General features: G+C 44.7%; 1 protein-coding gene and 2 long non-coding RNA genes across 4 annotated transcripts in view; 1 reads left to right on the top strand and 2 right to left on the bottom strand.

The window, feature by feature from the left end:
• The window catches only part of EXOC6B (exocyst complex component 6B), a 581,371-nt gene extending 559,762 nt beyond the window's left edge, over positions 1 to 21,609 (top strand). Inside the window, exons 21-24 of one of the 2 annotated variants that reach the window (XM_029937578.1) lie at positions 13,961 to 14,073; positions 15,137 to 15,148; positions 15,975 to 16,033; positions 18,166 to 18,231. In XM_029937578.1, the coding sequence (XP_029793438.1) occupies positions 13,961 to 14,073; positions 15,137 to 15,148; positions 15,975 to 16,033; positions 18,166 to 18,170 (189 nt within the window). In that variant the 3' untranslated portion in view covers positions 18,171 to 18,231. Of the gene's footprint in view, positions 1 to 13,960; positions 14,074 to 15,136; positions 15,149 to 15,974; positions 16,034 to 18,165 lie in introns of both variants that reach the window. The other variant, XM_029937576.1, reaches the window with a different exon arrangement.
• On the bottom strand, positions 486 to 14,266 carry LOC115289947. The gene is made up of 4 exons (XR_003907886.1): positions 14,148 to 14,266; positions 2,257 to 2,545; positions 2,067 to 2,121; positions 486 to 533 (listed from the first exon to the last, which is right to left on the bottom strand). It is a non-coding gene; the product is annotated as an uncharacterized LOC115289947 (long non-coding RNA).
• On the bottom strand, positions 14,261 to 23,424 carry LOC115289948. The gene is made up of 4 exons (XR_003907887.1): positions 23,088 to 23,424; positions 22,815 to 22,956; positions 21,595 to 21,676; positions 14,261 to 14,335 (listed from the first exon to the last, which is right to left on the bottom strand). It is a non-coding gene; the product is annotated as an uncharacterized LOC115289948 (long non-coding RNA).
• Between the last annotated feature and the right edge of the window lie 3,180 nt (positions 23,425 to 26,604).

Raw genomic sequence — 26,604 nt, 5'->3', positions numbered from 1 at the left:
CCCTTCTCACACATATTAGTTAAGTCTCCTCTCTTTAGATTAGTTCACTGCCTCTCAAGAACCAAAGTAACAAATCTTTTCTCTCTTCTCTATTACATGTGTGGCCCCTTGGGGATCTTACAAAGCAAAATACAGACATGTGTCTCTGCCCTAAAAGAATTCTGACGCCAGATGTTAAGATAACGAAGGTTTTGCCACCTTTTTGTAATCAGAAGGGTCTCCATGAAGCCAGTTTCTTTCTGTCTTTTCTTTCATTTAGTAGATATTAAACATCTCACATCTAACAGAATTTCAGAGCATGCTGCCCTCCCTGGCCTGGATCTAAAGGCCACTTTTTCTGTAAAGGACTGGATAGAGAATATTTTTTTTCAGGTCACGTGATCTGTCACAACTAAACTCAGCTATTAAAGCACTAAGCAGCCACAGATAATGTTAGCCCATGAACATGGCTGTTTTCCAATAAAACTTTATTTACATAAACAAATGGTGACTGTAGTTTTCCATCCCTTGATCTAGAAGAAAGCAGATAGCAGCTGTAATTGAAAACAAGGAGAGAAGACTCTAGGCTAAACTTCAATCTCCTTAATTTAGCTTATGAGGCCATTATGTTTGTCGTACTTGTCCTAAGGTGATCCCCACCTACCTGGCTCAGGCCCAGATGCTTTTCTGAACTTTCTTTGCACTCTGTTAGGGTACCGGTGAGAGTGCTCACATCTTTCTGTCTCTGCTACTTACCAACCTGAGTACCTTGAGACTGGAGATATCTTCTTCATCCTTTCAGAAGAATGCCTGATACATTGTTGATACTCAATTTATGTTTGTTAAAGTAATTCCTGCTTTTGGAGCCCCTGAGTGGCTCAATCAGTTAAGCGTCTGACTTTGGCTCAGGTTATGATCTTGCAGTTCCTGAGTTTGAGCCCCACATCAGGCTCTGTGCTGACAGCTTGGAGCCTGGAGCCTGTTTCGGGTTCTGTGTGTGTGTGTGTGTGTGTGTGTGTGTGTGTGTCTCAAAAATAAACATTTAACAATAATAATAACAATTCCTGCTTTTTACTGCATTTGCTCAGATTTCAGTACCATTAAGTGCCCCTGAGAGTACGTGGAAAGCAGGCAGACATTCTCTGAACGAGTGTGGCCCGGCCCCAGGGATAGGGAGTTGCGGGAGATGTTGGGCAGGGAGCACAAGTGGGTCAGTAGTTAAGTCTATGATTCTCAGTGGCCTTTTCCCAGTCGTTCTCTTGATCCGCCCTCAGATGTGACAGCAGGGGTTATGATTCCATATTGGAAGGAGAAAACAGATGTATTGGTCTAACTGGGTTCACATCATCAGTCAGGGAGCCGCCCCCATCCCCTCAACCCCCCGCCTGAGGCTTTTTGGTGCTGTGCTAACCTTCCTCCTAAAAGGCACCTGTGCATCAGTGATTATGAAAAATACTTTATAATGATGCAACTGGTTTCTTCCTGTTTAAGGCAGGCAGTAGACAGAAGGAGCTTTGCCTGGCTTAGTGTAAGTTTACTGTACTTTATGTAGCAGCCATGTCCTGAAGAGGTAGCATATTTAGAATTTTGTCAGTTAGATTATATGTTAAATTTCCCAGGGGAGCATGTTGTTTGTGGTCAATTGGTCGTCTCTCCGCTCATGAAGAATTCTTCCAGAATATATATAAAGTGCAAAATCAGGGTTTTGTGCATCAAGTTTACTTCAAGGACACACCTGCTTTGGGAGCACAGCTCTCTAGAAGACTCAGTGTGCCTATTCAAGAGAAAACATGTAAAAGAAAATACTCCCAGGGGACAGAGGTGTGGCTGTTGTCAGTATGTCTTTGTATCTGTGCCTGTCTGTGTGTACCTTAGCTCCTATGACCCTTTAGTCCTGCGGGATCTTTGCAGACTTTGGGAAGAAGAGGCCCCCACTCATGTGAGGTAGAGCCCAGGCTGCCCACTAAGAGCCAGCCTGGATATCTATCATCTTGGAGCCAAACGTCTGCTGTGTTCCCGTTCAGTCCTCACAGGTATCTTCCTCTGGAACCGTGGGACCACATGTCCACAGCTGCATTCCCACTCACCTGTCATAGGCATTATCTCTCCTGTCTGATAGTTCCTTCTTCCTCACTCACCGCCCTTAAAGAGAACCTTAGAGTTGGTCCATTTGGAACATTTGTTGTGAAAAACACATGTCATAAATCTGTTCCACCATCTAGCCAATATTGTTCCTATAAAATGTTAATTCACCTATTTTAATTCCATGCAACATACCTTTGCTGACTATCTGCTGGGAATCTAACCATGTGCTGGTCCATACTGTAGAGTCGTGAGAAGGAGAAAACATGATCCCCATCCTTAGCTAGCTCCCCATTACATGGGAGAGGAGGCTCCAATCACAGAATTGGCAATGAAGGCCGAAGTATATAAAACACTTCTCTTCTTCAAGAGTAGGCATGATATGAATCAGTTTGCTTGATAAGCACTAGTGAGAACAAGCAAGGCATTCTTCCCCAGCGTCTTCATTCTTTACCTTCTGAGTTCTTTGGGCAATCCTTTCTGCCTGTGAGAACACAAGGGCACCATCAGAATTGTCCACTTAAATATTAATCTCTAATTCTTACTTGAAGATTTCCTTCTACTCCTTTACCCTTGCACAACTCACTCATTCAAATTACTTGTATATTTTCTGCTGGAGAAGCATGTATGCTGGCGTGCGCTAACCAAGATCAAGAGTCCTACTTTCTCTTAATAATCATTCCAAAAATCTTTTCTGGAAGTTGGCATTTGTTCTGCTATCATAATGCTATCTGTACTCTGCCAAGTTAACTTATTCTATGGCCTTAGACTAGTTTTCACTTTGAGTCATTTGGATTGTCCTAGACTTTCTCAGCTACCACTGAGAAGAAAAAAAAAAGTGTTCAGAAGTTTGACCCAGAGGATTTTAAAAAATAAACAGCTGTGGCATCTTGGGGAGTGTAAGCCATCAGGCCATCTCTACCTCTTGTCTACTTGTCTACTTCGTGATTTTCAAGCAACTTTCCTCTCCTGGGTCTTGGTTCCCCCCAAGTCCTATTAAACATAGGAGCGTTCAGAAATAACTAAGAAATATAGTAGAGACAGATTTAGAACTGCTAAAACCCTAGTTAAAAGTCACATTGAAAAAAATAATAAAAGTCATACAGATTAAAAGCCATACAGGAGGCTAAAAAAGAGTCCATGATAGTAGCTGCTTAGTATAATATGATCCAAAGGTCTTTCCTTGTCCTGTCCTTTGCCACTTATACATAACTTCTGTATAATAACCAGTAATGATAGAATTTACAATTTTTGTTAACCTATGTAGCTTATAAAATGTCACATCAACTTCTACACTACTTTAGTTGTCCTCTTCTGATAAATATCATGAACAAATAACTGTGTTTGCAGTCAAAGCATCATTAATGATCGGTTGAGTTTGCTTTTGATGGAAGTAGCCCTAACATTGATTGATATGTCCTGCTCTACAAATACCAAACACTTTTCTGTGACACCAGTTTAATGATAAAGTGCCCCAAAACCTAATCTCTGGCCTGTCCCTTGAAAAATGACTTACCTGATTTACAAAAATAGCATTTTGTGAATAAATCAAGAATATGATCATTGATGAGGAATCAGCATTTAGGGTAGGAATTCTAGGACATATCATTAAGTGAAAAGGGCAAAGCAAAAAAGAGTATCTATGGTATGTTACCCTTCAAGTGAGAAAGAAAAGGATATAAGAAAATGCATATGTATATTCTCATTTGTACAAAAGTAATAAAAGAAGAATAAGCCAGAAACTCAATTGGTTATATGCAATGGGTAGGAAAGATGTAGAAAGAAGTGGAGAGACTAGAATAGGTTAGTTGGGATGAGGAGGGAGTGATATTTCTGAATATAATTTTTATACGGTTCTGACTCATTCCTCAAAATAAATAAATAATAAAACTCACCCAGAATGTGGGAGGAATCCAAAATTGAACACAGCAGTGAAAAATAATTCTAACTGAATTATGAAGGAGTAAAATAACCACACTGAATTATGAAAGAATAATATAACCACACTGAAGTTGGGGCGGGTGGGGAGGAAGAATTAACCCAAGTAATTTAAAAACCAGTATTTTGAGAGGAAATTATAAGCCTAAAGACAAAAAGAACTGTATACAAATACTACCCTCTAGCTAGTAAGTTTGTTTCTCACAGGGGTATGGATCAGCAATTCTGAAATACTTTATACTAGAATTGGACAAATAAATAAAATATATTATAGATAATGAGAACCAGATTTCTCACTGTCAGAGAAAGAAGTGATAAGGAAAGAGGGAAGGCTAGCATGAACCCCGTGCTGTTGGCCTGCAACCAGAGACATCAGATAGGAACTCATGGTTTTACTATATATGCATAAATAGACACAGACATATAGATTGTTTGTATGTGCAAGTTAGTAAAGACACATATATTCTTAGCTCTGCCCACTGTGATGACCTAGAAGTAGTAACACTCCATAGAAATGAGCATGCTAATTGCCCGGATCTTGGCATGTAAAAACCATTCTCCAGTAAAAGGAACCATAGCTTCTTGGAAAAGTGACATTTCAAAGCAGGGGCAGGGAAGGTACAAGATGAGCTTGGAACAAACAACTTAGTGCCAGAAAGTAAGCAAGTGTTCAAAAAAGGGTAGGGCTGGTTGAAAACACACTGGAGAGCCATTCTGAAGGAGTTCCTAATGACCAACTCTGGAATAATTTGAACAACAAAGTAAATAATGATCGTATTCGATTATAAGCCATGAAATAAAATAAATATTCATGAAGTAATACTAATATAAATAATCGGACAAATAAATAAATGGAGAAGAAGGGACAGTACTCTTCCTCACAGAAAAATTCCAATTAAGAACTTACAGAAGGAGAGAGAAATAGCCAACCACCATGGTAAATATTGTTGCAGGCAGGACCCACCAAGTTGGTGGACAAAAGTTGGAGGGAAAACAGGATATTTGCATAGTTTTTGTATTAATACAAAGGTAAAACTGGTAACTCTACAGTGGAGAAACTCATCGGCCACCACCTCAACCAAGTGATCGAGCAAGATTGATACCGTAAATAATGAGATGTGGCCATCATGTACACCTGATATTGATGCACTGAAAAGAGTACAGTATCACTTCTATAGTATTTTTGCAAAACAAAACACAGACACAGGGAAAAAAAAAACCAACAATGCATAATCTCGACCCAGAGTACCTTAACCTCAACACTAATGACATTTGGGGTTGTATAATTCTTTGTTGTGGGGGCTGCCCTGAGCATAGTAGGTTTTTTAACAGCATCCCTGGGTTCTACCCTCTAGAAGCAGCATCACCACCACCTCCGAACCCCTACCACCACCACCCCCAGCCTTATTACAACCAAAAATATCTCCAAACATTGCCAGATGTCCCCTGACGTAAGATCCCCCGCTGGCTGAGAGCTTCTGCCTTAGCCTAACCATAAGAAAATGTCGGGCAGACTGAAATTGAGGGATGTCATATAAAATAAATGACCAAAGTAATTATTCTTAAGTGTCAAGGTCTTTAAAGATAAGAATGAGGAGCTATAATAGATTGGAAGAAAGGAGACATGGGAAATAAATTCAGTGTGGGATTCTGGAGTGGATCATAAAGAGGACATTAGTGGAAAATCTGCTGAAAGTGAAACAAAGTCATAGCTTAGTTAATAGTATTGTACAAATGCTAATTTCTTGGTTCTGATCATTATGACAATGAAATATGTGAACATTGGGAAGCCGGGTGAATGGTACAGAGGAACTGTCTATACTATTTTTGCAACTTTTACATAAGCCTAAAATTACTTCAGAGTAATTTTTATTTTAATACTCTACTGACTGATGTTAGTAAAATGCAGGCAGATTTCCATATTGAACTCTATGACAGGGCTATAAGCGCAACTAGTATTTAATATTGCCAAGATGATTCCCATCACCTCTAAGGCATGTGTGTGTGTGTGCGCGCGCGCGCGCGCGCGTGCGTGTTTTGTGTGTGTGTGTGTGGTTTGCACCACAGTTTATATTTCCTGTTTAAATTTTGTTAAAAGTGAAAATTTTGCAGAATGTTCTGTTGTTAGTTCAAAAAGGAGGAATAGTATGTCATTTGATAGCATTTCACTCATTTGGCTCGGATTACAGTTATTCGTGCTTTTCTTTTATTCTCCTAGATGAGGGTAAACCATTTATTGTAATGGCACTTGGAAGGCCCAGCCCTGTTATAGGCACATAGCGGTTGCTTTAAAAACATTTGCCGTGGGGTGCCCGGGTGGCTCAGTCGGTTAGGCATCCAACTTTGGCTCAGGTCATGATCTCACAGTTTGTGGGTTCAAGCCCCGCATCGGGCTCTGTGCTGACAGCTCAGAGCCTGGAGCCTGCTTTGGATTCTGTTTTTCCTTCTTTCTCTCTGTCCCTCCCCTGATCACACTGTCTCTCTCCATCTCAAAAATAATAAATAAATGTTTTTTTAAAAAGTAAAAAAATAAAAACATTTGCTGAATTCAGTGGGTTTACCTCTTTATGAAGAAAATCTGAGATAAGCATATATACTTTACTGTTTCAAATTCTGTGAGTATTATAAGGGGTTACTTCATTTGAACTTTTTAAACTTTAGAAGGTTAATAATTTTTATACAACATTTAAGAAACACAGAGGCTCCTGGCTGACTCTGTTGGTAGAGCATGCAACTCTTGATCTTAGGCCTGTACATTTGAGCCCCATGCTGGGTGTAGAGGTTACTTAAAAATAAGATCTTTAAAACATGGGGGCAGTGGTTAAGCGTCGACTTTGGCTCAGGTCATGATCTTACAATTCATGAGGCTATGCTGACAGCTCAGAACCTGAAGCCTGCTTCAGCTTCTGTCTCCCTGTCTCTCTGCCCTCTTACGCTCTGTCTCTCTCTCTCTCTTTCTCTCAAAAGTAAATAAAACTTAATAAAAATTCTTTCTAAAAATCTTTAAAAAATAGAAATTAAGAAAAAAGAAAAAAAACCCAACTCCTAAGAAATACAAATAGAATGAACACATTGCAGGCCCAAGTTGTGGTTCTGTCAATTCTATCAGAAGTCATCCCATACAGAATCAGGGGTTTTAACAATGGTCTGATGCAAAAGTAAGAACTCATCAAAAGCCAACTACTGGAAAACCCACTAACTAAGGAAGATACCTGCTTATGAGAAAAATGAACTATCCTTGAGATTGTGTTAGCCGGTTTGCCAGCGCATCCGGGCTTGAGAGGCCTCCTCAGCCAAAGCAGACCCTTGGCCGTGGACCCACTTGCCCAGCCCCGGATGCAGAAGCCATGCGTAAAGACACTGATCTTCCTTCATAATGAGACTGAGGCTTGGCTGAAACTTCTGTTGTCAGTGCTCCTTTGTACACACAGGCCACTCAACTCTGTTCCAGGCACGCAGGCATTGCTGAACTCTTGGCTGAAGTCACAAACTAAACCCTAGTATGGATGGAATGCTGGATGTACGGAAGACATCACAGGACTCAAGAGACTAGAGGGGTGTAGATAGTACCCAGATGCACCATTAAACACTAAATCATACTGTAAGGAAACTCTTCCCTTTTAGTCTTTGTGAGGACAAACAGAACGTCTCATTGTGATGCTAATACTTGAGTCACCTTCTATTCATGGCAAGTAAGAATGGTTTCCCACTAGTGATAGTGATGTAAAATGTTCTTTCACATTTTTCTTATGATCAAAACAGGAATCCACATGAAGAACAAATGTTAAGTAAATAATGACACATGTAGCCTGAAGATAGGGTAAAAATTGCAAGGCGGTTTTCAAATTATAAAAGTGGTGCAACAGTGATCTTCAGTTCAGTCTTGCACCTCTGACCCTCCTCTTTCTTCCTCTCCGTCCACCACTTACTTATAAACATCAAGAAATAAGAGTCTTAAAATGCATTTTTAATATGCTACTTTCTGCAAAAGAGAGAAAGAAAAATAAGAAATGTTGCTGCCTCTGCCTATCTTTACAAATAGAGGCATAAGGAGGACAGGCCCAAAGACAATGGAGTTGGTTACCAGTGAAACAGGGGAAAATTGGGGTAAAAGAGACACAGCAAGGGAAGAAACAACACTTCTCTGAGATAGCTTTTTTGTATAGTTTTGACTTTTGGAAGCATGTTAATGTCCTACATATTTAAAAATGAAATTATCAAGGATAGCAGAAAGGAGCCTGAAACTTACAGGAAGTGGAAACAAAAGAACCCAGTTGCATGTAGATGAACACCATAACTAGACCCAAGGGAAATTAAGACCTAACCCAAGTGACTTAGGAACATAGGGTTTGATTGTACCTTGAGTTGGGAGGCAAATTGCAAATTTTTTTTGAGGTAGTATGTACAAATAATTCTGAATGTATTTTAGATATACAATAGGATTGAGCAAATTTATAAAGGAGATGATATTCTTGAGAGCCAGGATTCTCATTATGGAAGAAAGCATGCCCAAGTACGGAATAGAGGAAGTCGAGAAAGAACTCTGTGAAAATGATTAGAATTAGAGGGATTAGCGTAAACTCGTAATTTCTAAAATATGTATGTGTACATGATTATAAAAGCATGCATGTATATGCACATATGTATGTATATGTATATTTACATGCAAGTATTTCCTAGCTCTGCTGAAAGGGCTTAACTGCCCACAAATTGCCCACTCCCCAGAACAAAGATCTGACAGTAGCAGTGAGCATACTTAGCACCCAAATCTTGGTCTTTATAATATTCCCACTCAAAGAAGCCAGGGCCTCTCAGAGAAATGGCTGATGGTTGGGGCAGTACATACAAGACAGGCCTGCAACGCCTTATTATGTCTGAAAGTAAGGAAATATCACAGGGGCACAGGGAGCTCAAAGGAGGGAGCTCACTTAGCAAATCTGGGACAGTTTGAGCATCAAAGTCATTAGCTAGGCTTAGTAATGAATGTAAGCCATTGGAAAAATGGGAACTCATGAATTCATGCAACAAATAAATGCGTAAGTTAGTGAAGGAGAAATGCTGAGTGACAGCTGGTAAATGTGGAGGGGAGGGTGGAGTTGGAACGCCATCATTTTACAACTCATAGTAAAGCTGGGTCAGACAAGAATCTTCAACGGATGCTAAATCTGAGGGGAAATTTTAATCAGAAGCTGTATAATTGCATGGTCTTAGATGGTCTCCTCTGTTGCTGACTAGTTGCAAAAGAAAACCTAAAAAATACCTAGACAGGGAGAAAATCAGACAGCATCTTAACAGGGTGATCAAAATTAGTATCAGCCAAGAGAGACAGATGAACATGTAAACCTCGAGATGTGATCCCCTGAAGAGTAGTACACAGCATCACTTAGCCCATATTCTGACCAGAAATTCAGGTCTTAAATCTTACTATAAGAAAGCACCAGAAAAAAACTGAGTAGGGAAAGGAGGCAGGAGACTATATTCTTCAAAAACGTCAAAATAAAAAAGGCTGTGAAAATAGTCCAGATTAAAGGAAACTAACCCGACAACTAAATGTAATACCTAATCCTAAACTATATGATATAGTGGAGCAAAAAAAACAAAAACAAAATCTGTACAGTATATTATTGGATCAAGTTATAAAGTTAGAAGACGGACAGTATCAATATGAAATTTACTACTGTTGAAAACTACTGTGATTATGTAAGAGGATATCCCTGACTCTTAGGATGCTGAAGTATTTGGGATAAAGGGCCATGGTACATGTAGTTTTCTCTCAAGAGACTCGGAAAAGAAATATCTCGTGTGCCCACATGTGTAAAGAGAGAGGGCATTCAAAGGCTGGAGCATATGAGGTGAAATGGTGGTAATGGATGGATCTGGGTGGAAAGCGTATGATGTTTTTTCTACTGTGCTTATTCCTGCAACTTTGTGATAAGTTTGAAATTATTTCCTAGAAAAATTGTACAAATTAAAAGGAGTGGGATCCTTAGTGATGACTGAACATTTTGCATCCTTGAGAGAAATTTCACTGAGATCTAACAAGGCTGGAATGGCCTGGTTCACCTTTGAAAGTCAGTCTGGAATCAAAGTGTTGTATTGTCAATAGGCCTGTCAAGAGGTCTCTTGACCTCTTGTTCTTTCTTTTTTTTTTTTTTTTTGGTTTATTTCTGAGAGAGAGCAAGGGAGAGTGCCAGTGGGGGAGGGGCAGACAGAGGGAAACACAGAATCTGAAACAGGCTCCAGGCTCTGAGCTGTCAGCACAGAGCCTGATGCAGGGCTCAAACCCACAAACCACAAGCCAAAGTCAGATGCTTAACCGACTGAGCCATCCAGGCACCCCACTTAGTCTCTGATTCTAACACTTAATGGAATCCAGCGGAACTGTGCCCCATACAGCTAGCTTGGTTAGGTACTCCCCAGACTCCAGTCTGTTCGTCTCTCAGAGGAGGCCATGAGACCTGGGCACCAGCCCCCTAAAGGACTGTGGAAAGCGACACAGACCCAAAGTTTGATCAACAGCTCATACTGGATGAGCTTAATAGAGTTGTGTAGCTTTCATGCCCAGAGCAGGATAAATTAAGTAGCTTGTCATCTCAGAGCTTTTAGGCTCAGTACTGGCATTGAGAGACTTTGGCAGGAAGACAAAAATAGAAAACTGTGGAGCTAAATCATGAGCCACCCTCCCCACCCCATCGATGATTTGCCCAGACATCACCAGCCACAAAGACATGCATTCTGTGCAGTAAATCAGAAAATACTGATAACGTTAATTCCATCACAGAAATTAGGAATTCTTTAATAGAGAAGGTAGTTTTGTTAAATGCATATATGTATACACAACTGAAAATACCTAAAATACTTTTAAGAAATCAGGTTTTCAAAATTTCCAGTTCACCTTGTTATTCATTCACTTTTTTGTATTTGTTCCTTGGTGTTCAAACAATAACAGGCTCCCGAAGGTATTTTACATTTTTCCAAGAAGAAATTTTAATTAAGAGTATGCTATCTTTCTTCATAATACTTTTCTCTGGGATTTAGGGGGGAAACATAATTATATTTTAAAGGGGGGACTCTAGAACAGTGCCTGCCGCACTCCTAGGAGCAGGTAAAGAGGAACTACCTTGCATAGTCCTTGGGCGCTGTAGGACAGAAATACCAGTTCGAGTAGGAAGTCGGCGAAAATTCTCTTCTAAAGCCGAGCTCTGTGAGGCCTTGGGGCAGTGAAAGGAAGTGGTAGAAGCCCTTTCACTTGCCAACTAAAACAGGCCTGACCTCAAAGGGGCCTGAGAGGGCCCTTTGGGGCCAGGCCCGCTTAGACTAACTGACTTGTCTGCTCATCTCTGTCCCCGTCTCCTCTCATCTTTAATATCCCTTTCCTGGCTGAGGGTGCAGGGGTTTTCCTCAATTTCAGGCTTGGGGCTTCAGCCAATTCCTGTCCTGCCTAAGAAGTTTATAACTGTTCTAAAAGAATGGATGGAAGAGCAGGCCTGGCCAAGCAGGACAAGCTTGGCCTTCCAGTGCCTGTTTGCCCAGCTGCACTGTGAAGACAGACAGGGGAGGAAGGCGTGTCCAGAGCCCAGGCTCTGGCATTGAATTTGACTCTGCCCAGAGAGACAGCCATCCACTTGTCTCCATTATCAGTTACCACTCGGAAAGGGAGAAGTAGGGACATGTCCTGAGTTCAAAGGCCTTCACATGAATCTCACTGCTGGAGAGACTGCTTAGAGGGCCCTCCTTCTGTGCAGCAGGGTGAGGACTTTACCCCCTCTAGAAGCTTAGAGAGGGGAGCCGACAGTTTGCCTTTCATCACTCCTACCTTTGAGATGAATGATTTCTTTACTAAGTTACAGGTTTTAAATATTTGTTAGGGTGATAACCTGAGGCTAAATCTGGCTTGGAAGGAAAGCCTTCGATGAAATTCATTTAAGTTTCTCAAAGCCAGAATCTCTCCCAGACTCAGAACTCAGTTTACCCTCAGAGTGCTCTCATTATCTTCTTACACACATCTAGTTCTTGGCACTCGTAACTCCTTGGCGCTCCACCTGAATGTTCCCGACCCCGGTGCCAGATTCTGTGCCCTCAATCTTGGACTAAAGCCATTTTTCAGTCCTGACCTATCATGGCCCTAGGTTCTATCTGCTCAGCCAGTATCCACATAGGTGCAACATGGATTGCCTCTCATAATGCTAAGTGATCCATTCATACCTTGGTTCATTGTTTCTGTTTGTCTCTGTGTCCTGTTTGCACACTATAGGCATGTGTATATGTCTGTGTCTGTAAAAGACAAACTCAATTTTTTGCTTTCTACGTAGGGAAAAACTCAGTTCTTTCCTACTGTGTTTCTCCTCTGAGTCTCCTTTCCTACTCACACAAAACACCTCATTTCTGACACTTCTGGTCACCAAATGCGTGGACATTCTTCTCCACATCAAGCAATTCCCTGTAACACCAGCTGGGTGTCCTACAATTTTACTCAATTCTGACACTGTCTACCCACAGAGAGCATCAAATCCCACAAGTTAAAGGCTCAGTTCCCCAAGACCGTCCGCGCAATTCAGACACCAGACACCTGGTTGTCAGCCTGGGCTTCTGAACAAGCGCCGTAGAGGGCTGCTTCCCTTACCTCCACCTTAGCTTTGTTGAATTTGCTGGAGTGGCTCCCAGACGTACTTGGTAACGGGTATCTTAGAAAAAGCTGTAACTTAGGAACACCCAGGTGGAAGAGGTGTGGTATGCTGTGGTATAGGGATAGGGAAAAGGGGGTGAAGGAATTTCTATGCTCTCCCCAGGGGTACCACCCTCCCCAAATCTTCACATGTTCACCAACCTGGAAGCTCTCCAAACCCTGTACTTCTGGGATTTTATGGAAATGTCATCACATAGATATGACATCTCGTTAACTCTGTTTTCAGCCTTTCTCTTGACTGGCAGGGCTGAAAATTCCAAGCTTCTAATCACAGCTTGATCTTTCTAGTGACCAGCCCTTATCTAGGAAGCACCCCCACCTTATTAGAACAAAAGACACTCCTATTACCCAGGAAATTACATGGGTTTCAGGCGATCTGCGTCAAGAACAGAGGTCAAAGGCCAATATTAGGACAAGAGACACCATAGTGTTCTCATCAGTGAGGAAATTACAAGGGTTCTAGAAGCTCTATACCAGTAACCAGGACCAGGGACCAATATATACTTTCTATTATCTCACAGTATCAACTGAGTAACTTGGGCAAAATTAGTGCGAGAAGTCATGAAACTGGTTCTAAACCCACACCTTTTTAACCTCAAAGGTTATACAGCTACATATGTGGCCCTCTAAGTTGTCTCTGTAGCAGTGAGATTCGTGTGGTACCTTTATTTGCTCATTGTTGAGTTCTGAACTCTTGGAATGGTGCTTGACACATGGAAAGCATTTAAGTATTTATTAAATTAATAAGTGAGTGGTTATTCTGATAGTCTTGTGGGGTTTTTTGTTTCTGCTAAGTTTATTTATTTATTTTGAGAGAGAGAGAGAGAGTGAACACGAATGGTAGAGGGACGAAGAGAATCCCAAGTAGAGCTCCGTGCTGTCAACATAAAGCCTGATGCAGGGCTCAGTTTCACAAACCATGAGATCGTGACCTGAGCTGAGATCAAGAGCCAGATGCTTAACTGACTGAACCACCCAGGTGCCCCGATAGTCTTGTGTTTTGATTCAGTCTCAGGCCCGCCTCTGAGAGCTAAGTGCTGGCATGTCATCTTAGCAACATTGCAGCGCTTTTGGTAGAGGTGACTCTGCCTTCCAGTCATTACTCATTTATTTTCTTAGTTGCATTACAGTCTTTAGCCATCCTTTCTCTTACTACATTTTTATTTTTATTTTCCAAATCTACTGTTAAGTGATAGTGAAGGATGGTAGGGGTTTCTGAGATCCTGATTTGTCTTGTCTGATTAATCCCTGGGTTGGGGTTTGAATATTTTACAGCTTTTGGATCTCTTCATCCAGTGGGATTGGTCAACCTACCTTGCTGACTATGGTCAGCCCACCTGCAAGTACCTCCGGGTAAACCCAGTGACAGCTCTGACCCTGCTTGAAAAGTGAGTACCCAGTCCAGCAGTCTCTGTTGGGAGGTGGAGGTTGGTTTCGGGGATAATTTTCTCTTTGCCAATACCTTCAAAAGACAGCAGAGAGGCCCTGTTCTTGAAGTTGCCATAAGTGCTCCGCAGTCTCCATCCTTGGATTTGGCAGGCTGGCCTTCTTGTAACCTCTTAATTCCTGAGCCCCGAACAGGCGAGGCCAAGTATAGGTCCCGTGGACTCGGGCATTACCTTGGAGCTTAATGGGGCAGCATCTCTTTAACTAGAGTTGACAAGAGAAGAAAGGAAGATGCGATAAGATTGCTCAGAGGCCTCAGGTGGACAGAGGGAGACTGGCCCCAGTCGTCTGGGGATGATGGGTAGGACAGCCCCATAGAAGATGGCTTCTCTGGGTTCTAGCAGAGAAGTTCTTGGAATTACTGAGACCTTCGCCAGCAACCCCTCCCACTCCCTGCCACATCAAGCCTGACTGTGCTGACTGTCCCAAGAAAGCTGTGTTGGAGAAGGCGTCTCATTCTTGCTCTGGGCAGTCACTGGCCAACAGAGGCACTACCACTGAGACTGGGTTGGCCATCTCTGGAACATCCCGCAGTTAACCAGCATATCCCCCAGATGCTGGGATCTGCTCTGCTGCCTAGTTCTGGCTCTTGCTAACCTAGTTGAGAGCTGGCAGTGCAGAGACCAAGACCCAAGGAAAGGGGAAGCTTTCTCCTGTCATCACAGTTGTTAATTCCCAGCTTCCTTGGAGCTCCTTAGAAGGGTATCCTGCCTCCAAGGAGTACAGCAAGTACCTGTATGGCCATATGTGAACTTGGATACATGGATCAGCATCTAGAAGGTCTGAGTGGAGTCTTAAGCAGAAGAAAAGGCTCCCTACTATGCGGTGTGATAGGAGGAGAAGGGGAGGAGACGGAAAGTAGGCAAGAGCAGGCTGCAGAGGAATGTGTTTGGAGCCAGGAAACTAAGAGCCCAGAGTGCAGCTTTCTCCAGACCCAGGAAGACTGATGTTTCCGTTTTAACTTTGTTTCCCATGATTCTCTCTCCCAATGACCTTCCTCCCTAGGATATCTAGAGAGTAAGTATATTATTCACTGTGGCCTTTTCCATCACTTTGAGGCAAGTCCTTCTGGTTTCCTCATTGACACTAATGACTACACTAAAATCCCTACCCTGTGAGTTGTCCCCACCTTGACATACTAATCTACTAAACTAGCCCGCTGCCAACTGGCTGGCTGCCTCCTTGATCCTTGGTCCTCAGAGTGACCCTTGGCGTACCAATTCCTACGGGGCTGGAGGCCGCAGCAGGGATTTTGCCCCACTGGCGCCAGGTTGAGGGCTGTTCCCACTCACCTTCCTGGCACACTCAGTACTCTTGCTGGTGCAGGGCTGGAAACTCGGCCCTGACAGAGGAGCTCCTCAGCAGTCTGCCCCACCTCCTGGTGCTTGAAGCCCATGGCATTAAAATCTAGAGCCTATGCATCCCGTGGAAAATTGTTTTTATTAGAGGCAAGGCCTAATCCCAGCTGCACTGGGAACATTTTGGTCTTTTAGTTGGTGTTTAGATGTCATATTCACTGTGTCCAAATGGGCTGTGGGATTCCCTTCCAGTTCCTTCTCTCAACAGTCTTGTACTTGTCTGCTCCTGAGAATTTCTAGCTCTAAAGGTATTGCCTCATCCACTTTCTGCAGATCAACAATGGGCTAAAATCACCCGCGTCTCCGTAGCATTCTGGAGGCCTAACAGAAACAAAGCCTTGTGCTTAGCCCTAGCAGTCAGCAGGGTTTAAAAGCTTCTTTCCAAACCTGGTAGGGCCATAGGCTGCCACGATCACTGAAGTCCCTATTTCCCAGCCTCATAGGAATCAGTCCCTTTCCCTGACCCTTTCCTGCTTTTCACACAGCCAGATATACTACCAGAGCTCGACCGTCTCCGCTTTTCAACCTGGCGCTTCTTGGCAGGGTGAGATATGAAGAGATCCAAAGACCTGCTGAGGACATTCAGGAGAGAGAAGAGGTGCCCATGTCATTGAGAGAAGCCATAGCCAAAGTAGATGAGGATCCCGAGGAGGGCTCCCCTCTGGCTTTGGAGCATTCCAGAGCACAAACCAGCATGCCACCATCAGCCTTCAGGGCACTTGAGTTTATCTTTTGGGTAATCCCAACTCGAGGCCTTAGTGGCCCAGAACTCCTAGCCTCGGAGCCTCACGGGTCTTCTTCCCCCCTTTCTCCTGCCTTATGACAAGAGCTTCCTATGAGGAGCTGAAAGCCCACTCTGGTCCCCATCTCTGGGCGGCCTGGAGGAGTGCTGAAATTAATGATCACATAGGACATTAAATTAAATATCCCGTATATGTAGAGAATGTTTTTTCTTCCTTTTTTACTTTTTTGTTTTGTGTTGTTTTTACTTAGATGTATCGCGTATACAACAAAAGAAAAGGAGTCCTTCCTGGGATACATAGTCTAAAGCCAGGCCAGTTCCATAAATGTAATGATGTAATTAATGTGTAAGGGACCGAATACAGTACTCCTCATAGCCTTGAGACCCACGTGCTTTCTTTTCAACCAGCCTCTGTCACCTCTCCTCCTTCCTCACCTCCAAGCACAGGCCTGCACATGTGGGTGGGTGTACTTTATATTCAGTGTTCAGAGTTCGCTTGAGTAGTTCCAGCCTTAAGGCCCTTAAGCTTAGGTCCGTGAGAGAAGCCTCCGTTCGTTTGTGGCCGTCCGTGTCGGCTGAAAGCGCCCAGCTTTGGTGCTCGTCTCAGCCTCGTGACCTCATTTATATGCCTTTGTGGGATCTCTGGCCTTTTAACCCCCTGGCCCCAAATCTGCCCCTCTGCACAAGGGCCACCCCACAGAAAAAAATGGGCCAGGATTGACGATGGGCCGAAGGCCCTTGGAAGTATACCTGGGAGTTGATTACTAGGGTTGCCAGGTTCCTTCCGCCCATTTCTTCTGACCTGTCTCCATGCAGCCCGGGGAGCTGTGAGGTCAGAGAGCTGGCGTAGCTCCTGCAGGGCGGTAATGAAGACCACTATGTCTCCCCCAAGGAGAAATTGGTCTGGGCAGTGTTCTTAATTCTCTAACACCAGAACTAACTTGGGCTGGAGGCCCCTCCAGCCCACAGTGCCGAGACTGAGGCCAGAGTTAGCAGTCAGATGTCAGAGGTTGTGGACTCTGCAGGGAGTAGTGGATTCCCACATTCTATCACAATGGCTTATTCAGACCTGGGCGTTTCTGTGAAACCACAGCATGGCCTTGACTTTATCTCTGCTTCCTGGTTAGGTCTCTCCAGCTGACCACAACTGTTGGCCAGAACTGCCCATGGTTTGTACTCTAGGACTATGCCATCTCTAGAGCTGTAGCAAGACCCAGTAATAGAAAGCCCTGCAAAGGCCAAAGATCCCAGGATATAGAGAGACATCAAGTCCTCAGGGGCTTCTCTTGCCTTAAGTTCTGGTTCACCGGGTGAAAGGATACCCCACCTACTCTCAGCACCACACACTCAGCCCCCTCACCGCCTCTGGGTCCTTACTCTGAGACAAAAGAGAAGAGATCAGTCGAGTGCTTAGTTTTGTTAGGGAAGGGGTAGAGTGGCCAGCCTGTGAAGTTCAAAAATACACAGTGGCTTTCAGTTATTCATAGCCTCTTAGAATTACTAGTTGAGAGTAAGATATTGCCCTATCTTTCAAATACCAGCTTTAAGGCCCTGGCAGGATTTCATAAGCTCATGAATGGTAAGTGGATCCTAGATATCCTGTAAGAACCTGTGGAACACCAGGGCTGTATCATGCCCCAGCTACCTGTACCAGGTGCACGCCGGGAGATAGAAGGGAAGGCAATACGTAGGGTGGATATAGATGATCAGGGGGTTGGCTCTTCCATAGCTGTCTTTTGACATTTGATTCCAAAGCTGACCAAAGTTGGGAGGCCTATGGACAGCTTCCTGAACAGTAGGTAAGTATGGGCCTGACAGTGGAAATATTCTGTACTCTCTCAACTCTGGGTGGAGGTTAAGATACCTCCTGGCAGTTCCCTTTCTACTACTGTCTCCTCAAACACTTGGCTCTCTTTCTTTCCTTCTGTGTTTAGGATGAAGGACACTAGCCGCAAGAACAACATGTTTGCACAGTTTCGGAAAAATGAGCGAGACAAGCAGAAATTGATTGACACTGTGGCCAAGCAGCTCCGGGGACTCATCAGCAGCCACCACTCGTGAAGGCTGGCCTCAGGTCCGCAGAGGCTGCTCACTATAGCCTGGTGGTCTGGGACCCAGCCCAGGCTGGCCGTGCATTTGTGCATTCTTCTTCAAAGAGAACAAATGTATTTTTTTAATAACCTATGTACAGTATTCGCATAACCTTTCCCTATAGTAAAAGAGGCACAAGAAAAAGCAAGTACGTGAGATGTTGCTAGGCTGGGGCTCAGGGCCAGTTATACCGTGCTGTCTGTATTGTCCTGGACATGGTGATGTCCCCAGTCCCAGTGTGATGAACCACCTTCCAGCCATGGCTCTCGAGCCTAGGTCTGGGGCTCAGGAATGACACTAACAAAATGGGTACTTGGCACTGGGAGGTAAGGTGAGTAGGCGAAAAGGTAACAAAGTATATCCTGTTCACTCCCGGGTGCCCCAGTCATCACATAGGTGAGGCTGAGTCTTCATGATGCAAGCAGGGACCTGGAAAACATTACTGTTCAGTGCATGGAAGACCAGCACACTGTTGGGAAATTCATCTCTCCGCAGCCCACCCACTTCCACTGGCTGGGAAACAAGCATGGCCTGGGGCCAGATGACCGCTTCACTCACTGCCAAAGATGGCAGTTTCTTTAGCCCAGATCTGACCCAGTCTTTTATTGCTAATTTCTCTAGGGCAAGACAGAGCTGAGTGTACAGTGGTACTAATTGGACCCCATGACTAACTGCCGGTTGCCTCACACCAAGAGGCGTTATATTAGCTCTTGAAAACCAGCGTGAATGGAATCAGAGCCTCTGTCCATTCCCCATTCTTCTCATTGTCTTCTTTCAGGGCCAGGGAACTCGGTTCAGAACATAGATCAACAGTTCTTTCTATAGGTCTTCACAGAGACTTGGCCTCCGTCAGTAGGGTCATTGAGATAAGTCAGATTCCAGAAGCCTGGAAACAGCTCTTACTTCACCCTTAGGTAAAACCTGAAGATGACTTGGGAGTCTTCCTTGTGTTGTAAAACCAGCTCCCTGGCCACCATCTTTTAAAGGCATATTATCAGCTCTGCACACTGGGGCAGCCCAACTAGGCAGGATGCCTCTAGGGATGGAGATGCTGTCATCATGAAGCAGACAGGGCCAAGCATGGCTAGTAGTCGATTACCTCTGGCCCAGCTGTCCCTTACTAAGTCACATCCTAGAGCTTCACTCTTCTTCCCCAAGCCTAAGGCTTCCATCCTCTCCTGATATCTCCAGAGCCATCTTTTGGCCTTATCTGAGAAAGATTGTCTATAATCCTATCCGACAAATTCTGGAGTTTGCAAAGGGAGCCTGGACTAGCTAGCTCGGAGGCTATGTCCACTGACCGAGATGGCCTGACACTAAGCCTCAGCAGCTGTGAGGCCAGTTAAACCTGGACGTTAAGACTCTTCAGGAAGATGCTACTGTGGCTACTGGCAAGAGTATAATCGTGCATCCCCAAAAAATGACAAATAAGCCACACAGGCCTTTTCCTGCTTGGATTAGTGGGTGGAGAGACTCATCAAGCAGAATTCTTTACTACCTTTGTAAGCTACTGAGTTGCTTCTGGGGAAGGCTGTGCTTCCTTTTTCATTCCCCACCCCAGCACGCCCCCCCCTCAAGCCCCAGGACGCCATCATGACTTGAAAACCAAGGGGAAGCGATTTTGCGCATAGACATGCAGGCTCCCTCAGAGCTGGAGAGACGAGGCTGCGTGTCGGCTTGGAGAATCTTTCTGAAGCTCACCTTGAGACCTAGGTGGTTAGCCGAGGGTCAAGGTGAATGCTGCCACCCAGAATTTCAAAAGGCAAGGGATGGCAGGGGACCATGGGAAGGAGACCCAATATGCCATCTTCCAAGCCCTGGGCTTGATTGAAAAAGAGCAAGAAATGATTTCATTAATCAAAAGTCCTGTTCCTTAAGAAAGGCCCCAAATATACTCCTTTATTAGTCCCAAGTTTGCAGCAAGACTCCTTCAGTTTTGATATTGAGACTTGGACATGGAATGGAGAGAACCTTAAGCATGTCATACTTTTTGTCTTTTTTGAGTCATCATTGCTGGTCGGGTCTCAAACCTGTACTTGGGAAAGACTGCTATAGAGGAGAGGTGAGCAGGGTGGAGGAATGGGGGTGCCTCTGCACCTTGTACATGGAAGTATCTCTAAAGAAAACACTCTCTCAAGCTAAGATGCATCAGGGAGGACCCTCTGGTAGCTCTCCTCTTCCCTTACAGTCTGCCTTCAGTCCTCTCTACCGAAACCAACGTGCCACAACTGAGTGGTCTGTAGAGACTCTCTTGGTGAGCAGGGGAAGGTTAAAAAACAGGGACCAGCAATGTCCAAGTTGTTTGAACTGATGAAGTAGGATTTTTCAGTTTTGTCTATAGGCCTGTAGCTGGGCCAGCCCTTGAGAGGACTTACACACGTGTGCCCATGCCCGTTAGATTCCTAAGATCTGGCTTCAAATGCCCAGAGATAGATAGGTAGGTGCCCCAGTGGGCCTCAGTAAGAGGGCAAGAACACAGGTGGCTCAAAGCCTCCTGGCTTTCTAGTTAATATGACCCTTGGCCAAGTTCTTGGAAAAACCAGGTCCATGTTCTGAGAGGCATGTTCTGGTTTGGAGCCCTCGTGGGATTCAGGAGCAGTCCAGGCAGCTTGTGTAGTTTTGACATTCATAGGAAGCCTCTTTGAGTGAACTGTAAAGGAAGCTGGTGGGGGTGGCGAAGAACAGGACCCAGAGAGTGGAACCAGCAGAGTCCCTGTTGAAAGAAGGAACGTCCAACGTCCAGGGAGCGCTCCCCAGTGTCTCCATTGTGCACTAGGCCTGCCAGTCTCTTAGGCCTCAAAGCCAGCCTAGCTTCACTGCACACTTGACAAGTGCTTATGCAGCAACCCCCAGACCCAGAGCCCTTTATCCCCAAGACTGGCAGTGGCCATGACCTTCCTCGTAAAGCCTCTCAACACTCCCTGGGGCCTGCTACTGACATCCCCCTACCTTAGCCTCCCTTCTCCGGGACTCTCCTCCTGGCTGCTTCAACTGCCTCTTTTTTTCTCTTTGCCTGCGTCCGCAAATACCGTTCACTGATGTGTTGGAAATGGCCTTTTTATTTTGCACAAATAGTTGCACATTTATGGAGGAAGTTTAGGAGAGTCCATTTTTAACTCTAAAGGGAACTTTTTTCTTTAAAACTCGCTAGTAAAGCTACCGATGCGGATGGGCCTCGTGGTGAGTGGGAACCTCCTGTGTGGAAAGAGCATGTTTATTCCTCCTGTACATTCTTCTCTCTTAACTGCTATTAAACAAGAGAGCCTATGTACCTGTTTCAGAAGCCACGGTGTTGTCTCATGGTTATTGTTTGTTCTTCCGCCCCTTTCGCACAGTGCAGCTCTGGTTGGTGACCTGGATGACAGCCATTGAGCCCCGTCAACTGGACTGAGGACTAGAGCGGGCAGTAGCCTGCTGGGGGGAGAAAGCCTGCCTGCCAGACAAGGGCAAGGAGCCTTTGGAAACGTCCCGAACTACTGAGTTAGCTCTTCCTATCTGTCTAGTTAACACTGGCAGCATCACCATCAAGAGGAGTAGCTTTCAAAATGCTTGATTTATGCGGAGCACCAGGCAAGGCAACTTGAGGCCTGATGCGCATTGAACACCAGCCCGGCAACGGAAAGGCTCCCAGACAAGACAGGAAGATGTAGGATTATCCAGAACAAAGCCAGGCTGGGAGAAGGGGAGAAGGGAGCCTATGTTAGAGCTCAGTGTGGGAGAGGGGCAGGCATCACAGCCTGCTATGGACATGGGTCTGGTCCAGGAAGACAACAGAGAGAAATAATCCTCATCAATGAAACAAAATAGTAGTCCTGATTCACAGTGTAGTTGTCAAGTGTGAAGGAGTTTCGGATGGTCAAAATGCTTCGCCAGTATCTAGCCGTGGCACATGCACAGTTAAAGGCCTTTCCCTCCCTCTGCTCCAATTCCACAACATTCCTCATGGCTGAGCCGTGGAGAGAGCGTCCAGAGCCTCTGCCTGCTGGCTTCCCCTCCCCAAGGCCAGCGCGGGGTTAATGGCCATGAGGCCTCCCAAGCTCTTGTACATGAAATAGGGGCCAAGCCCTTCAAATCAGCCAACTGTGTGACTTGGGGTAGAGCCAGTCCTTCAGATGGAATCTGCCACCTCACCACCACCTAGAACGTTCTCTGCTCTCTCTTTGATGCCAAAGTTTACACTTGGTACTAGGATTCAGGAGTTCTTAACCAGGGGTCCGTGAACCCTTGGAATATGTGTATGTGTGTGAGTGTGCACAGATGTGCACAGATGTGCACCAGCTTGCATTCACCCATGTTTCCTGGATAGAAAGTGTATGGCTTCCATCAATGTCAGAAGAAAGACTCAGGACTAAAATACTGAACGATAACCAAATCTCTTTGGAAATACAGATCTCCTGAGGGAAAGCCAGATGCCCTGAGCAGTTAGCTCCCCCCGCCCCCCGCCTCACAGAATTCTGGCAGAGTTTTCAGGACCTAGAGTTCTGCCACCTACCTTTTCCAGGAGCCCGCATGTGAACCCCAGATCGTACCTAAAAACTGGTACAGCCACAATTCCTAGCTTTTTCTACGCAGCCAGGTTAGGGTACTGAGGTGGGTGTGAGGACCTCGATTTCTAAGAGTATGGAGACTTCCAGCTGGTTGGAGAGATTGCAAAGAAGAGGGCCCCACAGAGATACATGGACCCTTAAAACCAAACTGAACCTGACTCACCCCAGAACATTTCCTGTAGCTTCTGAGCACTGACTGGTGCATTCCCCTCACTCACCCACCCAAGGCCTGATCCAGAGAGGGAACCGCAGCCCCCGTGGGGTTTCCGGGGTGGGGGGGGGAGGTGGGGGCGCTGGGACAGATGTGAGGCAGTCAGCAACTTGCCCCTCTTCTCACAGCTAGGCTTATCTGTGCACCAGGCAGGTGAGGACGTGGCACAGCCAAGTGGGAGATAAGGGGAGGGAGAGAAAGTGCCAGACCCTTTCCCCAGAGGCCTCAGTTTTGAATTTAATGGAATGAGAGCCTCACAGCCCAAGGGACCAGAAGACAAAAGCTCTGGAGGAAGTGCAAGGAGGAGGAGGAGAGGAGTGGGGGCCTGGGCATTGTGTGGGAGAGCCACCCCTCTATCTGTTTCATCACTGCTGGGGTTAGGGTTACCCTGCACTTGGGGCCCCGCTGCTTTGTGGGGTCTGTGACATCAGCCCTTGTGATGGTAATGGAGGGGCCTCTCCACAGGGGGCTCCCCTTCACTGGCCAGCCCACATCAACTCCCAGAGAGGATCGCAGCTCCCATTCCCTCAGGGAGGGGGCAGGATGTGGGCCCGGAACCAGACCCAGGACAACAGGCCCCCTCCCAGTCTGAACCCACTGCTAAGTGTTATCTTCCAAGCCCAAGCTATGACCTTCCTCTCGCCAAAGCTCCAGAAAAGGAATGGAATCTGAACATTGAGACGCTTTTCTGGCCCTAAACAATCCTTCCATTCTCTAGGCTCAATGATGGGTCTATTTCCTCCTGTAAATGGGTCTCGTAATCTTCAACTTTTACCTTTGCTTCTAAGGGTAATTAATTGGATCTCCCTCTTGTTCTCCCTACACACTCCCCTCTCTGTTACAAGGCTCAGGTTAAGCCCGGTGGATGGCTTTTCTTTCTTTCTATTCCATGGAGTGCTCATTTTTAAAGCTGATGGAGTAAGGGCTTGCCCTCTCCAGTGAACCTCTTCTCCAGAGAAGGCTGCTAGGGAAACACCACTTCCTCGGGCCCAGGAAAGCAGCCTCTGCCTAGCTAAAGGCTTTTCAGAGAGCCAGTGCTGAGCAACCGTTTCCCTTTTTCTTCCCAGGTATGTTTCCAAGGTTTTAGGGAAGGGGGTTTCGGGCTGTCAATCTCAGGAGCAAAGTGAAGGGTTAAGTGATGATCTGGACCTTGGAAACGAAGAGAGGCAAAGACAGGCACGGGGAGAAGTAAGATAATCAGAGTTGCCTTTTTTTCTGAAGTCTGAGGAGGAACAGGCCTCAGGTGCCAAGGCAGGAGGAAGGCATCAAGTGGGGAGGGACGAGGCTAGACCGGATCCCGGCAGTGGGAGGAGAGGCTGCTTTGGGGAGGCAGGTCCTGGGGGCAGGAAGTTGAGCCCCAGAGTCACCGATGATTTCTAGGAACTGTGAGCCTGTCTGAGGCTCCGACTTGATAACAAGCCCTTCGAAGGCAGGGATGACTTCATATGCCTGTCTGAATCCTTTGCAGGACACTCATGACCAAATGAGTCACTCTGCAGTGGTCACTAGCAAGGGTGGGGGAGGGGTGCAGCTGGAGAAGCCGCTCTCCCTGCTGAGAGGAATACCTTGCGGCCCACATTGTTTCCGAAGGGGATTGGAAATAAAAAGCAGTTTTGTTACGGTTTTAAAACTCTCTACAACCATGCGCTACCCCACTCTTGGTGTGCCGTGGAGTAAGGAACAGGTTGAAAACAGACTGAATCAGGTGAGAAACCAAAACAGCACTTTATTTCCTGACAGGCAGGATGTGGTTCTGGTGGTGGTGGTGATGGTGGAGGTGAAGGAGCGAGTCGGTGGATGTGTGGGTGTGCATGTGGGCGTCTAAATACTGCGCCCTAATCCCATGTCCCAGATAGAACCGCTGTTAACAGTATGGTAACGTTTTTCAGATCACTGGAATATGTATATACTTTTTTCACAAAAAATATAGAATCATGGTATATTATATTACAGGCTTCTTTCCCATTTAATGTATCTTAAACATCTTTCGTGGCACTGTAATAGGATTTCTTCCTTTCTGAAGCCCATGAATACTTCCGCTGCATGGATGTACCTGGGGTTTATTTAATTCTGAGTCGGTGACTATCTGGGATGTTTCCAGCACTTTACTATTGTGAATAATATCACAAAACCTTCGTATACATCCTTGCCTTCTTGCATAGTATAAAAATTTCAGGAGTGGAATGGATTGGTTAAAGGTTGTAAGTATTACAAACCTTAATAGAAACCGTGTATTACTGTTTTGAAAATCACCAATGTACACTCCCTCCAACAGGGGAATGTGGCAGGGACCCAGCTTTGTTTTTCTCCACAAATGGCTGACCAGTTGTCCCACAACATCACTGATGCATTTGTCAATATCATCTTTATCATATATTAAATTCCTATCTATCTTTGGGCCTATTTCTGGACTTTATTTACTGTTCCATGATCATTTCTATTTCTGAGCCGTTACCATATTGTTTTAATTTCCGTATCTTTTTAATGTTTTCATACCTACTAATCCCTTCTTACATCATGCTTTTCTCTTTCAGATTGTTCCTGAATATTTGGATAATTATTCTTCCAGGGTAATTTTATAAATCTTTTTTTCAAGTTTCAAAAGTTCTATTGTGATTTTGATTGGAATTGCGTTGAATTTATAAAATAATTTGCAGATAAATAGCATCTTTATAACACTGCCGATGCATTGATGAAAAATATCCATCCATTTATTCATCACATCTGGATTCCTCTAACAGTTTTAACATTTTCTGCATTTGGAATCTTCACATTTCTTATTTAGCACAACCACGGGTGTTGGGTGTTTTCATTACTGTTGTAAGTGAGATCTCTCCTTCCATATTCTACGTTTTCTGGTTTGTTTTACTTACAGAAGTAACATGTAAACACCTATCAGATTGGCAAAGTCCTGCTGTCTGGTATTAACAAATGTTGATGAGGATGGGGAGAAGGAGCGGTGGGAAGATTTATTAGTACAACTACTTTCTAAAGCAGTTTTGTGCTGCAGAGTCAAATCCCTTATTGCAATTCAGAAACAAACAAAAAAAAAACCCCTGAAAACTGGAAGGTTTTTCTTATATTCTTATATATTTCTTATGTTCTTATGTTTGGTGGCAAAACCTGACTTGATGGGAGGCTATTTATGGTCTTTAGTTATCACACTTAATGTGGATATTTTTACTTTTCACCACAGAAAGAGTAATATATGTGATTATGGAATACTTCGCCCAAGCCCTGCTAGGGTGTGCTATGCAGCCCATGTGCCATACTGCCCTTCTGAGATCCAGAGAGTTCTTATTATGAAACACATTTAACTCCAACAGTTTTGAACAAGGTGTTGTGGGCATGTGTCTGGTAAAGTTAAAGATGTGCATCTCCTAAGACTCAGCAACTCCGCTTCTGAGAACATTCCCTAGAGAAACCTATCCACAAGGAGACATGTCTTAAGACTGTACCTTCTAGTATTGTTTATAATGATGAAAGATTAGAAATAACCTAACTGTGGGGCACCTGGGTGGCTC

Source organism: Suricata suricatta, chromosome 4, assembly GCF_006229205.1.
Source record: "Suricata suricatta isolate VVHF042 chromosome 4, meerkat_22Aug2017_6uvM2_HiC, whole genome shotgun sequence".
NCBI classification, from domain to species: Eukaryota; Metazoa; Chordata; class Mammalia; order Carnivora; family Herpestidae; genus Suricata; species Suricata suricatta.
The sequence above is the reverse complement of the archived record's forward strand: the minus strand, read 5'-3'. Positions and strand labels throughout refer to the sequence as shown.